Genomic DNA, 23,776 nt, shown 5'->3' on the forward strand with positions numbered 1-23,776 from the left:
ACAATACAATACAAATAATAATATTATACAATACAAGCAATAATATTATACAATACAAATTGTCATAGATAAGCATAAATAGATATTGTAAAATATGAAATGTATACCTATTAAATATATAAACAATTGAAAAAAGTACTATAATATATTCTTGTAATTGGTTCTAAAATAATGACAAAGAAAGAAAGAAAATGAGAGATGTGGATATAAGGAGCCAAAAGTAAAAGCAGAGCTTGTTGGTTAAAGGCTCCAAAGAATATCCATACTGCATAGATTTAGGCCTAATAGGCCGATCCGATACAGGCCTTTGCATGTAGTTTTAATATAGGTCTCCATGCACTTAGGTAAAGTGCAGTTCAGATTTCAAGATTTATTGTAGTATGAATGAGGGTGGGGCTGCTTTTAAGAAATTTCATGCATAGCATTGTCATAAATTTGTCAGTTTTTATCAACTTTATCTTAGACCCCTTTCTCATCTACTTTCTTGGACTGGTTTCCTTTAAACCAGTTTAGGATTCTAGTAGTTTAAGAGGCTGTTCTCATTACGCTTTCTAAAACTAGTTTACTGGAAGCCGATTCAGGAAACCAGTTTGGAAGATCGCGTTGCTAGCGTTTCCACTTGATCACACGAAAGGGGTTTTCAAAATCACATCACGCGACTGTTGCTATGGAAATGCTCTCAAAATTTGAAACTGCAGCGAAGGCACTCTACACCTATCGTGTTGACTAGTGTGCTCAAAATGTGCGAAGATCGCTTCCCAAAGAACGGTTGTGTCCTCACTGTGGCCAAGACCAGTTTAACGAGGCAAAGCGATTTTGAAAACTACATCGCGAGGTGGTTCTGAACCGGTTTGGAAGATCGCTTTGACCATTCTCACTATACGTTAAACTACTTTCCACTCAACTAATTTTTGGAATGTAGTGAGAATGGTGTCATAAAGATTGTGTCACTAGTGTTCTCATTACTGTCTCCTAGACTGGTTTCCAGAATGACTTCATGTAAACTGGTTTTTAACCTTTGGAATCAAATGTTTCATGCATAATTTGAAAACATGATCAGGTTTCTACACAACATGTATAGATTGTGGGTACATCGTGGTCTATTGGTTCTGACTCTCACCTTTGAAACAGAAGGTGTTTTTCCAAATTGGCTTGAAAGACTTCTTAATGTGAGATCGTTTCCAAGTCCGCTTTGAGCATTCCCATCGCATGTTAAACTTGTTTCTACTAAAACTTAGTTTAAAAAAGTAGATGAGAACAGGGTCTTATTGCACTCTATTTGCTCTGACCTTCTTTACAGTATGTTCTGTGCGATCAGCCAGTAAATCATGAGAGAAAGAAAACAAACCCCACTGTAAACCAGTTGTGGTAATGATCTCAAAATGAGTTCAAACAGAATCCAATTAAATTACCACCAAAGTGTTTGTATGTATAAAATATGTGCCAAATAGCTATGGAAGAAAATGTGTAATTGCTTAGAAATGTGCAAAATAAGCATGGAATGACATCAAATGTCGGGTACTCTTTGAAGTAATATTAAAGGGGAATGAAACCTTTGGAACAAATAGGCTTGTGTAGAAACAGAAAAATCAAAGAATAAGAATAAAGAAAGTTTGAGAAAAATCGGACAAATAATGAGAAAGTTATGAGCATTTGAATATTGCGATCACTATTGCTATGGAGATAGCAAATTGGCAATGCGACAAAGATGTGTGATGTCACTGATGAACAACTCTCCCCATTACTTTAGTATATATTTCACTTGAATTGCCTCTTTTATCACATCTACCCATAGATCATGTGTTCTTTCTACATGAGGGCATGTAATACATATTTTTTAAGAATAAATAATGGATAAAGAGTTTGTATCATCGTAAGAAAAAGCAAAAAGAGACATTTTGAGGGTATTTTATAGTCCACTAAAGGGAAAGTTGTTCATCAGTGACATCACACATCCTTGCCGCATTGCCAATGGGAGGATCTCCATAGCATTAGTGATCGCAATATTCAAATGCTCATAACTTTCTCATTATTTGTCCGATTTTTCTCAAACTTTTGTTGATCTGTTTCTTTGATTTTTCTGTTTTCACACAAGCTATCTTGTTCCAATGGTTTCATTCTCCTTTAATATATTACACACTTTCCCTCATATGTTTTTTCTATGTTAGTGATAATCAGAATTATCGATTTTGAGCTAAGATTATAAGTTTACATTAATATACCACTACCAGCTCTAGATGTATGATGATATTTTGACAGTTAACCTTGATTTAAAAGACTTTCTCATGAAATAATTGTTTGCTGCAATTACTTTGTTTTCTTTTACCTTATAAATCAGAGAAGAATTGCAAGAAAAATTAAGAATTTATAATTGCATAATTCAAGCATAAGTACAGGTACAGGATAAACCAATCCTAAGCAATGGAAAGAATGATGAGTGGCATGTAATTGGTTGGATCCAATCATCCAAATATGAGACTTTTTAGACAATTGTTTTTAAAAGCAAAAATTCGTGTAGAGGCCAATTCTTATTGAGTACTTTCTATCCTTTTTAATGGTTGCTCTATTTTGGGGGCTAAAATAGAGATTTTCATCTAATTATCTGCTATCCACATCATAGTCTTAAAATTAATTTGCTACTACACTGTATTTGAAAGAATTGATCCTTTAATTTTGACCGGAGTACATTATGAATGATTTTGTTCTCCATTAAGAACAAATTATTCCTTGAACTGTTGATTTAGTTATTTCATTTATTTATTTATTTTATTTTTTTTAAATATTTATTCTTATATATTTATTTATTTTTATTATTTTTGTTATTAATTTTTTTTATTTATTTATTATTATTATTATTATTTTTTTTTTTTTTGGGGGGGGCTAGTGAAAGTACTTCTGATAACAACTAAAATACTAGTATGTTGTGGAAAATATTTCCACTAAATCAGAGGACAATGCTAGTGTGTGTCTGTAGGGCATAAAGTGGTGCTCCACCGGAAAATGAACATATTTCCAGTGTTCGCCATGTTTTAGACTTACAAGTAATTGTGAAGTCAGGTGATAAAATATTACATTCAATAAAGTTTGTTTCTCTGGGCTTGCAGAACATGTAATGTTGTTGTCCCCATTCAACGCTCATCATGAACATGATGAAGGAGTGCATTTTCTGGTTAGGGTTCACAAACTTCTTATAGCACCACTGTATTTCTATGTTACAACACAAATGACAAAAATAAAAGAGGGCACCAGTAATATCAAACAATATTATTTTACAGCTGTACCATGTATCATTGATACAACTCTCTGTTTCTACTGTAATTGCCTTTGAATTTTAGAGATTTTCAAAAAAGACCTTTTAAAATTGTCAATCAAGTTCATACATATTTATAATTATTAGCAAACTGTTCTATTTATAAATTGAAGATATTTTAAAGTAAAATACCTCTTCTAAATTAATTACATATTGATTAGACTTAACCTTGTTTTATTTGGGTTCAAATTTAAAATTTTCACACCCAGTTCATATGTAACAAAGTTTTATTTGATTAAGTAAAAAATGAATTAACCAAAATAATATATGATCTAATGAATGGCTAGATACAAGGCCTGTATTACCATAAGCACTCATTTGCTAACTTTATTTGGGCGAATTAAATATTCCATTGAAATATGCCACCTTTATATTAAAAGTAGAACCAAAAACTTGATAAATATCTTTCCAGAAATACATTTATGTAAGCCCTTCTTCTATGATTTAAAATAAAACCTTTCCCTTTTAATTTCTTCAAAATTTTGGCTTGCTCCCAAAAGACTCTGAAGCATTTTGTAATTATTTGATTAATTGATTTGTATGTTCACAAATATGTATATAGGACAAGGAAGACAAGTTCCATGAAAATGTGGAAATACATGCCAAGTCACCAAGATCATTTCCTAAAATAATCTTACACATTTGGCCCGTCAAACTCAATAGAGCACTCTGTATATGAGCAAAATAATTGGCCGATATTTAAAGAGATATGAACCAACTTGTACAGCAAAATTTTAACTTTACTAGTAATTTTTTTTAAATGGGGAAGGGGAGGGTGGGGGAGGGGGTAGTCTGCAGGCACAGACCCTGATTGAAACTTTAAGGAACAAATGGGTCTCCACACAAAGACTAGCACACATAAAACCTGTTGTTTCAATTCGCCTTCAGGATACAAGGCTCACTAGGCTGCACATTCATACCCTTAAACTTGAGTGAAGGATCTGTAAGATGGATGGCGGGGGGGGGGGGGGGATGTTAATGTCAAAATGATGAAGTGTAGAAAGAAAAGTTTGACAATGGGGAAACAGGAAGCGTTAAATCATAACATTAAGTAATGTAACCGGGTGGATGTATGGATGGATTTCCATGTTCTGTGGCCCACCCTGAGTCTGTTCAGACACAAACAAGTTTTTACTGAAATGTGATAAAGGAAATGTATATATATGCTTGTTTATTCATTCTATTGCATATGGACCATTTACACACTATCAGAATGAGTACCAAACATTATATACAAACAAACAATTGAAGATAATTTCACCTGCGTACACATATGGCCATGCATGTACATGTTTGAGGAGGGGGCGGGGGGGGGCTGGTTCCCCAGAAATATGTATATCCTACTTTTTTAATGGCAAATTTATTAAAAATCCACATGAATTGTAAACATTTTAAGGAAAGAAATCTGATATTTAGCACTTGGTCAACTAGATCACTTCCTCATATAATTTTGTTTTGTTTATTCTTGCTACTAAAGGAAACTAATTTTACTTGTTCCCCCAGAAATATTCATGTCCTACTTTTTTTAATGGAAAATTTATGAAATATCCACATGAATTGTAAACCTTTTTAGGAAAGAAGTCTGATATTTAGCACTTGGTCAACTAGATCACTTCCTCATATAATTTATGTTTTGTTTATTCTTGCTACCAAAAGAAAATAATTTTGCTTGTTCAGCCAGGCTGTTTTACCTGTCAGTTGTTAGACATTTCTCTAGCACCTTTTCCAAAATACAAAGGGCTTTGAAATGCATATCCCTGGTCAGTTTTAAACTATACTACATTAAAAAAAAAAAAAAAACTATACTGTGCAGACAAAGAAGACACAGGCAGAAACAGTGTTGAAAAAAATACTGTTTGGGTATAATGGTATAGGGCCTGACTATAGATACAGTCGTTGTCATCTGAATATGACACAGAATACAAAGTCACATGCATTATGCACATAATTAATCTGAGATATGAGAGTAATAAAAGAGATCAATAATACTCCCTTCAATGTCACTTGAGTCATGAGGTTTATAAAGTGAGAAGAAATAAATGATACAAACCGCAATCATTAATATTCAAACTCTCCTTGAACAATAGACAGTCAATCCATGATCCAAATCACTGAATTGTACAGTATGCAGTACAGCTTTGCTGAGGAAATTAGTGCTTAGTAATTTTTCTTCAGTCTTTTTTTAAGCCCAGTTCTCCCCAACAACAACACAGTTTTATAAATTTAGTAAATTTTAAAATTAAAATCCCAATATTGCTTGCTTTGAACCTAAAATGCATAGTACATGGCATTGCTGTAAAAAGGTAAGCTTTTACATTTCGGTAATGGAAGTTAGATTTTTTAACATTCTCTGTCTAGTCTACTCTTAATGCACTATAAATATGTTCATTACTATGTACATGTATGATCATGGCCATGGCACAGTTTTCTTCAGCAAGAAATTCATCCACATTGTGCTTCACTCAACCCAGGTGAGGTCAATGGGTACCCAGCAGGATTCATCCCTTGAATGCATGAGTGCCGAAAGGCAGCTCGAGCTAAAGCTGGGATGATAATAATAACAATGCGCCTTGGAATAGAATATTTCTAGATAGATGGTGCTATATAAATGCCTATCTAGTAGTATTATAAATCTTTTGATTTATTCGTAGCTTTTTTTTTATATTATTACATTTTCAATAAATACATATTATGTAAAAAACCCACAACAAGTTGCTATTAAGAAGTGAGTAGTGTAAACTGTTCAAGTGATTGGTTAACATTTGTTTGACTTTAAAGAAATCTGAGCTAGAAGGTCACACTTGTCACCTGTGTCTGTGATATGTTATAAAAATGAAGCCCAGAAAAAAATTGCGTTTGAAAATAATTATTTAGTGCTTCAAAAATTGATTTGAAATATAAAGTAAAGTAAATCTGAGCTAGAAGGTCACACTTGTCACCTGTGTCTGTGATATGTTACAAAAATGAAGCCCAGAAAAAAAATGCGTTCGAAAATAATTATTTAGTGCTTCAAAAATTGATTTGAAATATAAAGTGACCGGAAACAACATCTTATTTTCATCCCATACACTTATGCGTACTATTTAGGTGTCTATAAGACGCCTATTTACAAAATCGGGATTTGCCTTGTAGTTTTAGCTTTTCATTCTCAATAATGGTTGTTTTCAGGGTTTATTAGTTCTAATACATGCACTTGTACACATGTTTCATCTCGGTTTGAGAATTTTTTAAATCGGCTGCTCACAAAGTTAAACAATACCTTTGTAGCAGTTGGTCACTGTTACCATGATTACACAGAAACTGGGTTTCCGCTGGGAAGTTACAAAATATCCAGAAGAGCATGAACAATAACAAATCATCATGAATATACATGAGGCTGAAACATTATTTGTACACTTTTATTACTAAAAGCACAAACAACATTAATAACATGGTGAAACAGCTAAAGTGGTCATTGGAATTCTGTTGCACATCATTAAAGAGAAATACCAGTAGATGCAGTAAACACTGAGAAAGTCTGTAAAACCAGGATTAATTGTCAGAATATAATCGAGGATCTAGATCTGGTACACTTACATAAGCTGAACTTTGTGAAATCTTGAAATCTACGCTGAAAAATGTTCACACTGAAGATCACCAACACAGATAGGCACACGTGGGACAGTGTATCAATATTGCTGGAATAAAGACCCGACGGAAGTGACCGAATCCGTGCTTATTTTGCTTATTTCTCAGCAATTACACAATTTCTTCCAGAATCCTTTGGCACATATTTTTAATTCATACAAACAGACACTTGGGTGGTCATTATATCAGATTCTGTCAAAAGTCATTTTGAGATCGTTACCAAAACTGGAATTTATCTTTAATATCTCCAAATATTAAATAATAAATATGGAGGATAGCTAAGGCATAGCTTGATTTTAGAAATATGAAGTAAGTGGCAACCCTCTTTGGTCTAGAAAGAGCACTCTACAGGAATACAGAGGATGTTTACAGACCAAATGTGAATTCTCCTCTTTCGGTACAGTATATTTCTAAAATACAATTCTTTCTGAGCTGCTCTCAACATGTTTAAATTTGTGATACAGGGTTTTAACACCCCAATGGCAATTTCCAATCCTGACTTTCTGTCAGCTAAAACTAGGATTCAAATACACCACAAGATTTTAATCTTTTAAAAGAGGAAGTACACTCTGGAAAGTAATATTGGCAACAACCAAGGAAGTGAAGAGGGAAAATACAAAATTAGAAGTTGATAATTGCTCCAGGAAACACACTTTTATGAACAAGTTCTGGGTCAAATGATTTCAAATGCAATTTATGTTCTAACTCTTCCCAATAATTTGACATCTTATGTACATAGCCAATATGCCCCAACGATTGCTAAAAAATATTCAGTAAATTTTATTTTGGGAGAAAATGATAAACTTTGTACTATGTTCAGCTACTAAATTTGTGCATACATGCAATTGACCTACAAAGTGACGAGTAAATGTGATCCAAATATTGAATTTTTATTGGGTAGTGTGTATCATATATACTACATGCATCAATTAAACATATTTAAAGGACAAGTCCACTCCAATAAAAATTGATTTGAATAAAAGGAGAAGAATCCAACAAGCATAACACTGAAAATTTCATCAATATTGGATGTAAAATAAGAAAGATATAACATTTAAAGTTTTGCCTAATTTCACATAACAGTTACATGTTTATGCATATACTGGTTGGTATGCAAATGAGCAGACTGATGACATCACTAATCCTCATTGTCATGTGAAACAAAATTTCATTCCTCCCTGAACATGTGGAATTACCACTGTTTAATAACAGTTTGTGAATTTAAGTCAAGTTGATCCTTATTGTCAAATCTGTTAAAGTTGAAATATTGTATAATTCAAACAATAAAACAAAAGAAATTGTGAGTGAGGGACATCATTGACTCTCTCATTTGAATATTACCCAGTTGTACATATAACTGTTTTTTGAAAGTAAGCAAAATTTTAAAATAACTTTCTTTAATATTTCACATCCGATTTTGATTAAATTTTCAGCGTTTTGCTCATTTTGTTTTTTCACTCTTGATTCAAATCAACAGTTTTCTGGGGTGGACTTGCATTCAATTATGCCTTTGAACAACCAATGGTTCATTGGGAAATTATCTTTGAAAGAAGTTACAAGATGACAGTGATACTAGTACATGTTATATTTCCTTTTAAGTTTGGGTAAAATGTTATCAGGGGAAGATCAAAATTTCTTGAAATTTGGGCCTTAAAATTTGTTTATATACATGTAACACAATTGTGATGGAAACAAACGTTGGGGCAAGGGGGTTGAAATAATTATTTTAGCCTCTGTACTACTGTAAGCCAATAGACAAATGAACAAACAAACAAACACAAACTCAGCTGGTCAAAGTTAGGGAGGGGGGGGTTCAATTTTGTCATTGATGACGTGTTTTTTATCCTGGGGAAACTACAATGTAATTGTACATTCAAAGCTGCTTTTCTGACGGAACAATCTGTTATCCCAGTAGGTAGATTACTCATGAATTAGGAAAAGTGTTTTGTTGATTGAATTTTATGTATGTGTAATTAAAACACAGACAGAATGGAGAACGAACAGATGTTTTTTGACAGACTTTCTGGTTCTTCCTCCTAACCTGATAATTTGTTTACTAGTATGATTGATGCTCCTCACTCTGAAATCTTTGAAAAGTATTATTTGTTTGTTTGTTTGTTTATTTATATGTTAGTTTTTTGTTTTATTTTGTTTTCATTGATCAATTTATTTATTTATAATATTTATTAATACTTTTTTACTTATTAATGAATGAATTCATTTATTCATTCCTTTGTTTTTATTTGTCTTTTTTTGTTTGTTTTTAATTTTTTTTAGTTGGACTGTCCTCGTTGGTCATGCTCCATGGGGTGCTTATCCTTAATGGGTGGGGGACGAGGGGGTAATTTGTCTGCGGTCTTCCGAACCGTCGTATCACACATACATGTACGACGGTGCAAACCCGTTTCACAGAAAAATCGACTTCAAAGTTTACTATAATTTTCACACTCAGTTCCCCAGCCTTACAACATATTCATTGCTAGAAAAATACATGGTTGGAAAGACCAAGACAATTGCTTGACAATGCTATCCTTATTTTTACACAAAAGCAAGGATCAGAGAAAATATTGCAAAAGAGCTACATGCTTGTAATTTCGGTTTGAGTGGTTTAGATTTCTTACGTTAAAAAACGGCATAGGGAATACAACAACTCTGCATGACCGTGATTTCAATGCGCGCGGTCAGTCAAAACGTGATATCGCTTTTCACATGCAAAGTCAATGCAGTGCAGATGGCTGATACGACAGTTTGACTGACCGCGTGCATTGAAATCACGGTCAGTCAAAACGTCATATCACTATGTTACAGTACACGTTTCCAATGGGATTCGCGCATTTCATTAAAAAAGATGTTTGGCATCGCCATGAAAATCTCATATCTCAGAAAATAAAATAATTGCTGCCTAGAAATTCATTTATGAATAAAGTAGAACTTGTACTTTAGTTTTCTGCAAAAATTGATTTTTGACCAAAATTTACTGACTTGATGGTTCGAATGACCGCCAACGAATTGTTCCATATTTTCCCAAGGGGTAATTGTCTATAAACATAAAAATGCATCAAAAATGATATTTTCACCGTTATCATAGCTGAATTGGAGGTACCATTACATTGCGTGCTGCATCCTAAATGTTTTCCAACATGCCGTGACCCGAGTCACCTTTTTATTTTGAAGAACTTTGATAGGGGCAACAGGCCCCATGCATGTACACGTACATGTACATGGTCCCTGTATGTAGTTATCCTTGATGACTATGTCAGTATGTGTTGGCCCGAGTATGAAGTACTTATGGGTTTATTGTGCTCAACACATGAAAACTGTTTTCAAATGTTTTGCCGGAGATTTGTCATCCATTTGAGTAATGAGAAAGAATAAAACCTGCATGCAGTTGAGAAAATGAAAGTGAATTTACAATACACATAAAGGAGGAATTCATAAACCCCTTCTCTGTATGGCTCTCGATGATATAAGATAGAGAGAGCTTTTCATTGAATGGTACATTGATGGAGAATGAATCAGAAAACCTGAAGTAGTGAAGGGGGGAGCCAGAGTAGTCTACCACCACAGACTTGTATTAAGCGCAATGCTGTTACAGTGTTGTACATACATTGTAGTCTGGAGCAAAGACTAGTTTTCTTCAACTGTATCCATCATAAGCAGGAGAGTTTCCATGGCAGAGTAAAGCATTAAACCAGGAGGTCGACTTAGTCTATCATTACAGACTTTGTGTTGAATGAATAACTGATAAGGTTTACATTTGTAGACTAAACCAAGGGCTTTGACAAAGAAATCATAGATGTTGCATGTGACTCACGAGGGTTAAAGGTCACCGGTGCATGCCTCAATTGTTTTGAAATTGGTCCTTTGCCAGATGGAAGACAGTTTTCCCCAGTTGCTCATGATGTACGTGTTAAAAGAGAGGTTTACATGTATATCTCACCGTGGATGTACTTAATCCTTTATTAATTCCATTCCTGATTAGGCTTGCTTTCCTACAAAGTACATATGTGATTGAACATACATGTATCATAAAGCATGATGCTGGCATAAAACTAAACATACTTGTACCAGTTTCCAATATGTCTGAATTGCGAGACTACTGATCTTATCCATCATTCAGAGTCATAGTGACAGAGATACAGGGATTCAACGATTCTATTATCCAATAATTAATAGCCAAGATTTACAGGCCAATTTTTGGGGGTGGGGCACTCTACAACACACATGTACAGAAATGTGAAAAGTGATATTAGGCTTTTATATGCTACATATTAAACCTATTTCTGTAAATGTCTTGACCGAGTTTGTCTGATTAGCCTGACATCATAAAAACTGACTTTATTCTTTATACAGCAATAAGTTTGGGTATTTTTTTTCTAGCTAGAGTCACAAACTTCCCCAAAAGTTCTTGATGAAATAGGAACCTTTCCAATCTCTACTTCAACTGACGGAAGATCGTTTCCTGTAAATGATGCCAGCTTGAATGAACGACTTTTAAATAATGTCCTCTTCCTACTAAAAATTTTTGGTTTGATTTTACAAATTTCTCTTTAAAATCCCATACTTGCCAGCTGGAGATAATCATGCAGTATATAGTGTCTATGATAGATGAGCATTTAATTGATTTGAATAACGCATTATTCTGCATTCATATAATTCATATTTTTGATACATTTTTCCATAACATAACAAACATAATACATTGATTTACTGTTTTGGCATGAACCATGAAGAGAATAAAAATGGATTGAAAAAAATGCAGCATTCTATACAAATATGTACTACCAAATTATTAGGATAAGGATGATGGTGAAGATGAAGGCCATGGAGATGATGATGGGGAAGGTTCACCAGGGCCACCAGGGCCCGTCTTGCAAAGAGTTATGATTGATCCAATCAATCCTATCTCTATGGAAATCCACCGGAGTCATAATTTTTTTCTACATGTACAGGAAATTTGCACAATGTCCTTTGTAAACAAAGGAGAACACACCACATTGTCAAGAAATCAACGAGTTTATGGATATACATTCATGTCTAGAGATTTTTTTGAACAAGCATGCATTTTATACGTTGACTTTACTGGCTTTCCATAGTTGCGGTTGATCGGATCAATTATGACTCTTTGTAAGACGGGGCTCAGACCGATTTTCTCCTTGTAATTTCTCTGTCAAGATGGTTGTCTATGTCATACTTAATATGGTTTAGCCTGTTCTATTCTTCAATGTAAACTGAAATAACAGTTTGAATTTTGAGTTGCAGATGATGATAAATATGTGAGTGAAAAACTCTGTCTTTCGAAAACCTGACCATGGTTAGATCAACACAGTGATGTGAGAAATACATGATTAAAAAGGTTTCAACTCAAACCTGAATGATGGAACTTCCCACTTGAAAAATGAGTGGGAATGACTTCCTGTGTTGGTGTGATTTACAACTTTAGGATCCTCATTTAAAATTTTATCTATAATCCGAGATTCCAGCAGTACGAAAAAGATGATGCAAATAATCATGTTAATTTATTCCTTTGATATCTTGGCTAAACAAATGATTTTCCTCTTGATATTGGCTTCCTGAAATATTTTGTTTTCTTGCTTCCTGAAATGTTTTTTTTTCTCAAGGAAATGCCAGTTGCTTTTTTTGTGTATTTCATTGGAAGAGTTCCATAAAGCATCAATTGTTTTTTATATAGCTAATGAAGTCTCTCCAAGTTTTTCAGACTTTGGTAGAAGAACTACATGTAGAATGTAACATAAGCTCACAACATGTAATACCTGTATTCTCATTATTAAAAGTACTGGTAGTACTTTTAAAGTTATGACAAATAGTGGTAGCGACAGGATAATTGATATGATAAATGATTTTAAGCTCGTATCATATTTTCTACATTTCCATTACTGTATGGGAGACATCATTTGATACCTATAATATATCATACATTATCTGGTGATGTTCATGTAGTAAACAGCATTTTTAATATGAAATTTTAAACAGTGTTTTTACTGTGTAAAGACCATCATTTCGGTTTTCATTATTTATTGAAATATCTATACCCTCAAGACGAACTCCTCAAATGAATGATGGAACTTCTCTTCAACATTTAATCCCCAAATGTAGTTTAACATTTAATCCCCAAATACAGTTCAACATTTAATCCCCAAATGTAGTTCAACATTTAATCCCCAAATGTAGTTCAACAATTAATCCCCAAATGTAGTTTAACATTTAATCCCCAAATGCAGTTCAACATTTAATCCCAAAATGTAGTTCAACTGAACAATTAATCCCCAAAATGTAGTTCAACAATTAATCCCCAAATGTAGTTCAACATTTAACCCCCAATGTATATCTATACTCCTAGTATGTATTGTACAACACAGTGTGTATGAAATATATGTAGGTCTGCTTCTTGCAATAACTTCTTGAAATGTTGCCAGTTTGGATGTTAACTTTGTAAACATTTGAATCCCTTCAAAATTGAAGCAGGAATTATGAAAGTTGGTTATCCCATCACCTGGTTCATTTGGTCAAGGAGAAATATATTTATCAACCAATTAAAAGTAGCATTGTTACTTGTATTAAACATATTATACATCCAATCAAATTGATACATTAGAAGGGCCTCTGTCCTGCTGTTTGCCTCAGACACCTGATACCCGAAACAGCTCAAAGAAAGAATAGAATTTTGGCTGCTAACCAACTGTTGATTAGTTTTATGCATTGTTTGTTGAATTTGCCCTAATTTTCATCTGTTACAAGAAGGATTTAAGCATTGTCTATCGATTCAGTAAATACATAATCTTGAGTTTCTCTCTCTGTCAAGTGTCTACCCTTCCCCCCCCCTTTCCCCTCTCCTCCTCCTTCTCTCTCCCACCCCTTTCACTTTGACATGGAAATGTATTTCCTTTGTCAAATTACCTGTCTCATCTTCCACCCCTCTCCTCCTTTCCTCCTTTCCTCATTAGAAACCCCACCTTATCTTTCCCCTTCGTGTCCTTCCCCTCTTTCCCTATAGTTGCAATGCAAACCTTTTTCAGATGAGAAATATGGTCTGAATTTATAGCCTAAAGGCGCAACTGGGAATGCCTGATCTCTCTGACTTCGAAATTGAAAGAACTTGTAGACTTGTCTCTAGACCCTCTCTTTGTCTACAGTTTAAATCAAGGTCTGTTTCTCCAGACTATAGTTTCCTTGTGGCTAATACCCTTTTCATAAACCCATCCTTCAATTAGCCGCCTAAGAGTAATGCGGATAATTCAATAAAAATTGCGTTCACAAATTCCGAAAATAAGCCACATTATTTTTACGAGCGCCCGTCCTGAAAAAGGTGGATAATCGTCATGACAACTGGACACGCCCCCTCCGATGCTGTTGTGTTGGAAAAAGGTGACCTTGTGACCGCACCATGGCAATTATCCACATTATTTGGAAATGCGTTCATAAACTCAAAATCTTGTCCCGATGCTGCTATATATGCGGATAATAGCAGCATCAAAATAATGCAGATAACTCTGGTCCTCCTTTTACGACCGAATTATGCTGCTATTAGCCGCATAATTGGGTTTATGAAAGGGGTATAAGGTGACATGTTGGCACAATAAAATTTATTCAAAAACATAAATGAATTTCATATATTTGATGCAATTCAAAATCATTTTAAAGCAAAATTTTACATCTTTTTAAATCAAAGAAAGAAAACGTTTCCCACAACCTTGCATGTATAGTCCAATACAGTATCAATATCATGCTGGATTTTTGTTTCTTTACAGACTGGCCTTCAAAACTATACATGTCTTGGGTCTTTGGTTTCAGCTTTCAAGTAGACCTTGTCATTCAAGTTATGATATTGATTTCATTTGATGATAATACAATTGGTGGTTTGTCCCATATCAGGACAGGCCACCTTCACACCCACCAGATCAAAAAAATAGTCATACATGCACATGTATTATTATGAGAAATTAGATAATGTAGGACACAAATCACCTTATTTGTGGATGTATTCACACCGAGCTGAACCAGAGAGTTCTTGTAGTTTTTAGCCTGCAATCAGACATGGTGTTCCAAATGATGTACGTTCCCCTTTCCTCACATCAAATTGCTTTCATAGTTGTACTACAAATATCCCGCTATCTTGCAGATGCTTTGTGAAAGTTCAGGTATAAGTACTTTAGTTGTAGGTATTGTGGGGAATAATATGAGTCTAAAGCCAGGCTGACACTTGCACGACTTTTGGCCACAATTTTGTCGTGGCAAGTCGTGCCATTTTGGGGCACGAACTGGGAGGCTCCCGCACTGTTTACGACTTGTTCACGATAGTTCACGACAAGTTCACGACGAGTTCACGAATAGTTCACGAATCGTGCCCGTCAGTGTCCACATTGACATGAACTGGCACGATGAGTTCACGCATAGTTTGCGCATAGTTTACACACTCCCCGCATTGGCACGACGAGTTTGCACAATTCAGACGGTGTCGTGCTGAACTATTCGTGAACACGACGTGAGCTGTTCGTGAACTATTCTTGACAGTATTGGCATGGCGCGCACTGCCACGCACTGGCACGCATCATCCCGACGAGTTCACGAACAGTTTGCGCATAGTTCACGACCCGGTCGCTAAATTTTGTTGTGACCAAAATTTTGAACATTTCAAAATTCTCGTCCCGACATGGCACGCAGTCACGAGTGTTTACGCACACTTCACGCCAGTTCACGAATAGTTTGCGCACTGGCACGACTTGAGTCGTGTCAATGCGTGACACAAAATCGTGCAAGTGTCAGGCTGGCTTTAGAACTTCCCTTTCACTGTGGCAAAAATCCCTGATACCTTCTGATCTGAGTAGAATTTAGGATCAGAAAAAGTTTTTTTGTGATTTGATGAGTTTGAAAGTATCTGTAGGGCTTTCTACGTTTAACTCATTCTTTGTCTTCTTCTGTAACTGGCGATCTTTTTGATCTGTATAGGTTTGATTTGAAATATATCTCATCATGTGACAGGCAGTATAAATTTGTATGACAAAATTCAGGTGAGAAGGTAGTATTATGCACCCATCTGCTTTATGATTGCGTCAGGATAACCTGCATTGAACTATTTCAATGAAAAAATGCAATAAATTTAAATGTTTTTGCAATTTTTAGTTTTTCTCTCTATTTCAGTTTTGATGAAATTTTCAGTATGTTGAAGTTACCCTATTCATTTCAACCGTACTATTTTCAGTTTGAAATATTCCTTTATTAATATTGATGTATAAGTAAATTGAAATCTTTCGAAAATTCCATACCTTGGAGATACATGCTTATATATTTCATTATCCTTTATTGCAATTTTTGTTTTTCAATCTCTTACTCTCTCACCCCAGGAGTTTTGGTGACGGGTGCATCAGGCTACATTGCATCTCACATAGTACAGCAGTTGCTGGAGAGGGACTATGCAGTGCGAGGCACAGTGAGGACCCTGGGGAATGAGGCTAGGTTCCAGCATCTGAAGGAGCTATGCCCTGATGCAACCCATAAGCTGGAGCTGGTGGAGGCAGACCTGGAGAATGAGGAGTCATGGAAGAGGTAATGATGGAGAGAAGGAGTCTGCAAAGCCATCGGGAGGGGGGGGGGGGGGGGCTGCTTCAGCTGGTATTCGATACAAAGACACAAGCTATGAATATTTCCTTTTATTTTATAATTCCTTATTGCTTTAACTTTCTTTATCCCTCTGTGCATCACAATAGTCACACTAGACCCAATGACCCAATATGAATACTGCATATGATGCAACACGCCGTACACCGGGGTACCGTAGTACACCGGGATACGGCGTTGTGCAGCGCCATCTCGTGTTGTAAAAGTGTACAGTTACTTTGTTGTCATGGTGATCACGATCGGTGCAACAATCATGATAATGAATAGGGACAATGATCACAACGCCTATTTCCTTTCTTTGATACAATCTAATGCCAATAATAGTAAACAAATTATGTTATACTTAAGAATTTAAGTATACTTTTCGACAGCTACATGTAACTTACACAAAAGATTAGCTTATAGTCCCAAAACTTGCCCTGGTACACGCGATGGGGGTGGTGTAGGCTTTTTACTCGGTCATCACAGGCACAGCGCAGTGCATGTGCATCGCATTTGCAATGGTATTGCATGAATTTCCAAAAGTGAAGATAGCCATTAGTTTTTGTATAATGATCGAGCAATGTTGGGGGAGAGCTAAAATTAAATTTATGGACTTTGATTCTTGTGATTAACGTCAATAATCATAATTTACGTAATAGATAATATTAGTGTCATTTTTTGGTAACCCAGGGTACAGCGCAAAAAATAAAATAAATAATTCAACAAAATGGCGGATTATTATTTGGTACCCCAGGGTACCAAATACTGCATCATTTGTCACAATTCTCATTTTTAATAGAAACATGTAACATTCAACTTGCCAGCCAAAAGAAGCATTCAATCTTTGGTAAAACGTTGCCACTCTTCACCCGGGTGTAGCATTGTACAAGGTAGATCAAAGAGGTATTGATGCTAAGCACTAGGATATAAAAGGCTTTACACCATAACTGTATATACAGGTCTCTAGAAATCATAATTTCACCCTCCTTTTTAATAGGGATAAAATTCTACCATTCATTTCATAAATTTATATTGAAGGGAAAGTTCACTCTGAAGAAAACTCTGTTGTAAAAATAGCAGAAAAAATAGCAGAAAAAATAGTAAAAAATATTGGTGAAGGTTTGAGGAAAATCTGTTCAAGAGTAAGAAAATTATTAGAGTTCAAAGTTTTGGATTTGTGACGTCATAAACGAGCAGCTGCCCAGTGTGTTATGTAATATAAAATGCATGAATTTCAAATTTTGTATGGTTCCTGATGACTTAATTTTGTTTTCTATTCATGATCGGGTGTGAAATGATTTGTCTATTGATATACAAAAGGTACAGTGAAAACCATTTTCAATTTTCTGAGAAAATGACATTTCATTGATTTTTTACCATTCGCTATGTAGGAATGTTGCTCGCATATGACGTCACAAATCAAATAATTGAAATTCTAATAACTTTTTAATTATTTGATGAATTTTTCTCAAACCTTCGGCAATATTTTTTATTATTTTTTCTGCTATTTTTACAATAAACTTTTTGTCAGGGTGAACTTCCCCTTTAAACACTCAAGTTACACAATTTGCAGCACATTGTTCAAATTACCACACAATGGAATAAAATATTTATTACATTATCTTTCGAAGTTCCAACAAAAGTAATACTCTCGCTTGATACAGCACTTTAATTACCACAGGTTTGAGTTTGAGCTATTGCGTCATCAATAGCGCTCATTCCATTTAATGAATTGATCAAGGATTCAATCAAGGAATTAATTAAAAGAGACAGACAGGAAGAAATAATTTTAAATTTAGAAGATGAAAATAAATGTTTGATTATGAAAGTCATAAATCAAAAGTCGCAATAAAATGATATTTTTAAAAGTGTAAGAGGAGAAGAAACTATCCCCCTTTTTATTTGTGCTGGTTGAAATGAAATTTCTGACAAATGTACCTTACATTTGTGTATTGTGTAGGCCTGTGTAGAGGTAATAAAATACATGTAGATAATCATTATTCTAAAAGTAGTTTTATTAGCAAACTTTGTAACCTGAGGAGTATGGAGTGCTTCTCAAAAGAGCTGTCTTTTATATGGAGTACTCTATCGTGTCAAGAACCCACAGTTGTTTATCCTTGAAATATCTTAAAGATCCATTAATGTAGTTCTTTATACACTGATTATTTTCTTTGCGACACCTTTGAATTCTTGAAAAAGAATATTTATAAAACTAATGGTCTTCATGAATTAGTTTGAAAAAAGGAAATTCCTACATGAAAATTTCTGTCCTTATGTTGAATTGATCCAAGTAGATAATAAACTTTTCTTTGTACATAGTATTTTTTTCAAAATTGAAATTTCCCATGTCTTGCCTCCTATTAATAACTGGTTTGGGTTTATGGACAATGGGGATACCAAAATCAGTGACTGTTAAATAAATCTATGTATTTATATAATATATGTCTATTATAATTTAGAATGAATATATTACATTTTGATGAAAGAAGAAATTCCATACTGAATGATCATTATCCTCACCCCTCCCTAAAATGAAATAATGAAAATTGTTAAATTTCCAGTGTTTATAAATTTGAACATTTGATGTGTACATGTGTGTATGTACATGAAGGGGGGGGGGGGGGGGATTGATTAGGAAATAACAAATCCCATAACACATTAGTTAATCTTGGTAATTTGAGTTTCTTGTTAAGTATGGATCCGGGGGAGGGGGGCCACTTACATTGATGAGTGGATACCATGCGCGACCAAAAAAACATGTAAAAAGGATGTCTTTTTCAAGATAGGGCAGGTTACGTAGGTAACTTGATAAGGGTGTCAAAAACACAATAATAATAATAAAAAAGGGGATGATAAAACAAGATTAAAATGTTCTATAAAGGGTGTCCTTTTGCCCCAACACTACGTGTTTAGGGTCCAGTTTGCGCGAGGTGTGGAAGTGGGGCAGTACTAATTAAACCAAATGGTGTGTAATATGAAGGTAAAACCGACGGACCCGTGATATAACAATAAAATATCGCTGTTCCTGTTTAGGGGTTCATTTCAGGGAATTCTTGTCAAGAGTATCGTTTTGTTTCCAATACTTGTTAAGGGTATGGTTTCAAACGCAAACACTTGTTAAGGGGTGCATATTCAGAATATGGAAAATATGTGTTAAGGGTGCTTTTTGAGACCCCATGGTCGCGCATGGTATCCAATTGTGAATAGAAGTGGCCCCCCCCCCCCCCGGAGGAAAGCAGATTCATGTTTTTCATTATGAATTGATACTTTTAAAACAAATGTGTTGAGTATTATCTATATTTAAGTAAAGAAACCAGACACAGGTCCATTTAATGGCAGTGCAGAGAGCAGTTTTCACTCTGGGCCAAGTACACTTCTCATAATTCCCTTTAACTGAAAACTGGAAAGGGGAAAAGCTCAATGTGAAGGTTGTTATATTCAAGAGCATCTTTATTTCCACTTAAAAATGTGGTTGCACGCACTTGGATCTGTGAGATACGAGTGGGCGATTCCATAAGCGTCGTACGGAACATTTCTAGTCTCTTTAATACCTTAATGGATTTTTTAATAGCAGTAAAATTTGCTCTTTTTTAGCAATGATAAAATTTTAGAGCTTAGTCATGTGAAAAAAATGATGACCAACAAAAAATTGCTGTTTATGGGTGAGTTAAAGGTGAAAAAATTGTGTGTCGTACGGGATGTCCTGAAGTGTAATACACGCAACATTTTCACCTCTAATTCACCCATGGACAACATATTTTTGATGTTTGTCATGTTTTTCACAAGACTACTCACAAGTACTTTATTATTACCACAAAATAAGTGAAGTTTCTGGTTTGTTTGGGCATCAAGTTGAAAAAGGTTGTAAAAATGGCTGATTTAGCATGGAATCCCCTATTATGATAACAAACATTTTTTTTTGCGTTCTCCACTTCTTTTAGAATGGTTGGATGGGAAGTTCTGTATAATTTAAAAAAAAATATTTGTAAATGTATAAGCCATAAGAATGCTTTACATAGGCCTATATGATACTCATTGATATTGGCATTTTTTGTAATGTGTGATATATATATGCTTGGGGAAATGGGAGGGGTGCATTTAAAATACCTGCTCATTTTATGTACAGGCATAGTATAAGTCTTGGGTCTCATATATGGCACGAGTGTTTTGAATAATGTTCAAAAGGTATTTCAGAATTTATAAGCAACTAGCACCTTGGTTTTTGTCTCACCTGCATAGCAGAGTGAGACTATAGGCGCCGCGGCGGCGACGGCAGCGGCGGCGGCGTCAACATCAAATCTTAACCTGAGGTTAAGTTTTTGAAATGACATCATAACTTAGAAAGTATATGGACCTAGTTCATGAAACTTGGCCATAAGGTCAATCAAGTATTACTGAATATCCCTATTCGAGTTTCATGTCACATAACCAAGGTCAAAGGTCATTTAGGGTCAATGAACTTAGACCATGTTGGAGGAATCAACATCGAAATCTTAACCTGAGGTTAAGTTTTTGAAATGTCATCATAACTTAGAAAATATATGGACCTAGTTCATGAAACTTGGACATAAGGTTAATCAATTATCACTGAACATCCTACGTGAGTTTTATGTCACATGACCAAGGTCAAAGGTCATTTAGGGTCAATGAACTTTGGCCGAATTGGGGGTATCTGTTGAATTCCCATCATAACTTTGAAAGTTTATGGATCTGATTCATGAAACATGGACATGATAGTAATCAAGCATCACTGAACATTTTGTGCAAGTTTCAGGTCTCATAATTAAGGTCAAAGGTCATTCAGGGTCAATGAACTTTGGCCGATTGGGGTATCTGTTGAATTACCATCATAACTTTGAAAGTTTATTGGTCTAGTTCGTTAAACTTGGACATTAGAGTAATCAAGTATCACTGAACATCCTGTGCGCATTTCAGGTCACATAACCAAGGTCAAAGGTCAATGAACTTTGGCCGAATTGGGTGTATCTGTTGAATTACCATCATAACTTTGAAAGTTTATGGATATGATTCATGAATCTTGGACATACGAGTAATCAAGTATCACTGAACATCCTGTGTGAGTTTCAAGTCACATGATCAAGGTCATGTAAGGCCAATGAACTTTGGCCATGTTGGTTTTTTTTGTTAAATAACCATCATATCTCTGGAAGTTTATTGGTCTAGTTCATAAAGAGTGGACATAAGAGTAACCATGTATCACTGAGTAGTTTTCAAAGTCAGCCTTGCTGCTATATTGAACCGCGTGATGCAGGTGAGACGGCCAGAGGCATTCCACTTGTGTAATCTGTTGAATTGGTTGAGGTGTACTGTCTAAAGATAGAAATACATGTATAGAAAAATCACAACTTGTGCATCACTCAGGAAATGAAATTCTGGTTTTACTTTCTGACGGTGCTTGCCCTGCTTGTGTCTTGTTTCATTTTGGTAAGTATGTTAATACTCAAATAAATTTCTTCATTGAGAGAACTGGTCTCAATTGCTCATGCAGTGATACATGTATGTATCATTCAACCTATGAATGCCACCTTGAGTATAATGTCAGCTCGATAGCAACTGTTAAAACAGATTACCCAGACTGCAATGCATAGTCTTATAATCCATGCCCAATGATGTGCCAACTTTATCCCACAATATTACAAAATAATAAGGATGAAATGAGCATTGCTGATGATTGCCTTTTGACCTCATTTCCTAATAAAATCAACACTCATTTTTATTTATCAAATTTCAAAATATATTTTTAGTTTTTATCTTTTTTTCAAAATCTATGTCAAGACTAGTTAAGAATCTATTACAGGACCGTAATTGCAATGAACCTTTCTTGAAGACAGTCCCTTTAACCCATTGCCTACTGAGTCCAGTTTCACAAAGATTTGTCATAATAACAAAAATATGCATATGTATTTTTTTATTAAGATTTGTCATTATAGCAAATGCATACATGTAATTATCAAAAAAATTTACGATTAGCCAATCAAATAGAATGAGTCCCATAGCTTGAAATTGGTATTGCAGATTTGTTATGATAAACAAGTTTTATGTAACAGGCCCCTGGTACCAGTTGCCCCTGTGATATTAAAGCCTATGGCAATTTGATGCATAAGTCAACAGATTAAAAGAACTCTGTTTATATTCTTTGCAGTGCTGTAGATGGCTGTTCATATGTCCTTCATACAGCGAGCCCGTTCCCGCTAGCCATCCCAAACAACGAGAATGATATCATCAACCCAGCAGTAGAGGGCGTCACTAACGTGCTCAAGGCGGTTGCAGCCAACGGGAAAGTCAAACGAGTGGTGGTGACAAGCGCGGGATTGGCCATCTGTGGTTTGTATATGTTTCAATTTGTCTTTATATTGATTTTTATATTCATATTGGGTCGTCATGGTCTAGTGGTTACGACACTCGTCTTTCATCAGAGAGACGTGGGTTTGAATCCCAGCCATGACGGGTTTTCCTTCAGCAAGAAATTTACCCACCTTGTGCTGCACTCGACCCAGGTGAGGTGAATGGGTACCCGGTAGGATTTATTCCTTGAATGTTTTAGCGCCTACATGTATATGGCGGCTCAGCTACAGCTGGGATAATAATATGATACCAACTATCAAGCGCAGTAGAGTATATGCAATTATAGTAGCAGCACTATATTTAGACCATTTTATTACTATCATCATTATTGGAAACATTGGAAATCCAATCCAACCATCAGTGGTGCAATGAGCAAGAATATTTGAGTGGCACAGCATAGTGTGTAGGGTAGCATTTGTTAAGAGTCATGATCGAACAAAATCTTTGACTCTTTTTAGTATGGAAGTATAATTTTGTGACATTTTTTTACACAATATTCACAAAATGCTGAATGTATTTCACGGATGTTAAATAACCATTTATGCACACTAGTCGCCTAAAGGCCACCGCACATCTACGACTGTTCGTGATCCGATTTTGGAACAAATCCCATTTTTCTCATTTTCTGAAAATGTGAATGGAATATATCATTTTATTTGAGGTTAAAATTAATTGAAAGAAAACTGATATAGGCCTAACCATTTTGAAAGATTGCAAGCCTTTATTTTGGAGTAAAGGCCAAATTTTTTTCAAATCGTAGCCAATCGTACGACTGCTATGACGTCATTACGACTAGAATTCTCTTTTATTCTAAGAAGGATGATAGCATAGTCACAGAATTGAACATAGGTATTC

General features: G+C 35.0%; 1 protein-coding gene across 1 annotated transcript in view; it reads left to right on the forward strand.

Moving 5' to 3' along the window:
- The window catches only part of LOC121429565 (anthocyanidin reductase ((2S)-flavan-3-ol-forming)-like), a 49,101-nt gene that overhangs the window by 11,179 nt on the left and 14,146 nt on the right, over positions 1 to 23,776 (forward strand). The window contains 2 exon segments of the mRNA XM_041626650.1: positions 16,300 to 16,501; positions 22,719 to 22,900. Of these exon segments, the coding sequence (XP_041482584.1) occupies positions 16,300 to 16,501; positions 22,719 to 22,900 (384 nt within the window).

The sequence above is a fragment of the Lytechinus variegatus genome, chromosome 16 (assembly GCF_018143015.1).
Source record: "Lytechinus variegatus isolate NC3 chromosome 16, Lvar_3.0, whole genome shotgun sequence".
NCBI classification, from domain to species: Eukaryota; Metazoa; Echinodermata; class Echinoidea; order Temnopleuroida; family Toxopneustidae; genus Lytechinus; species Lytechinus variegatus.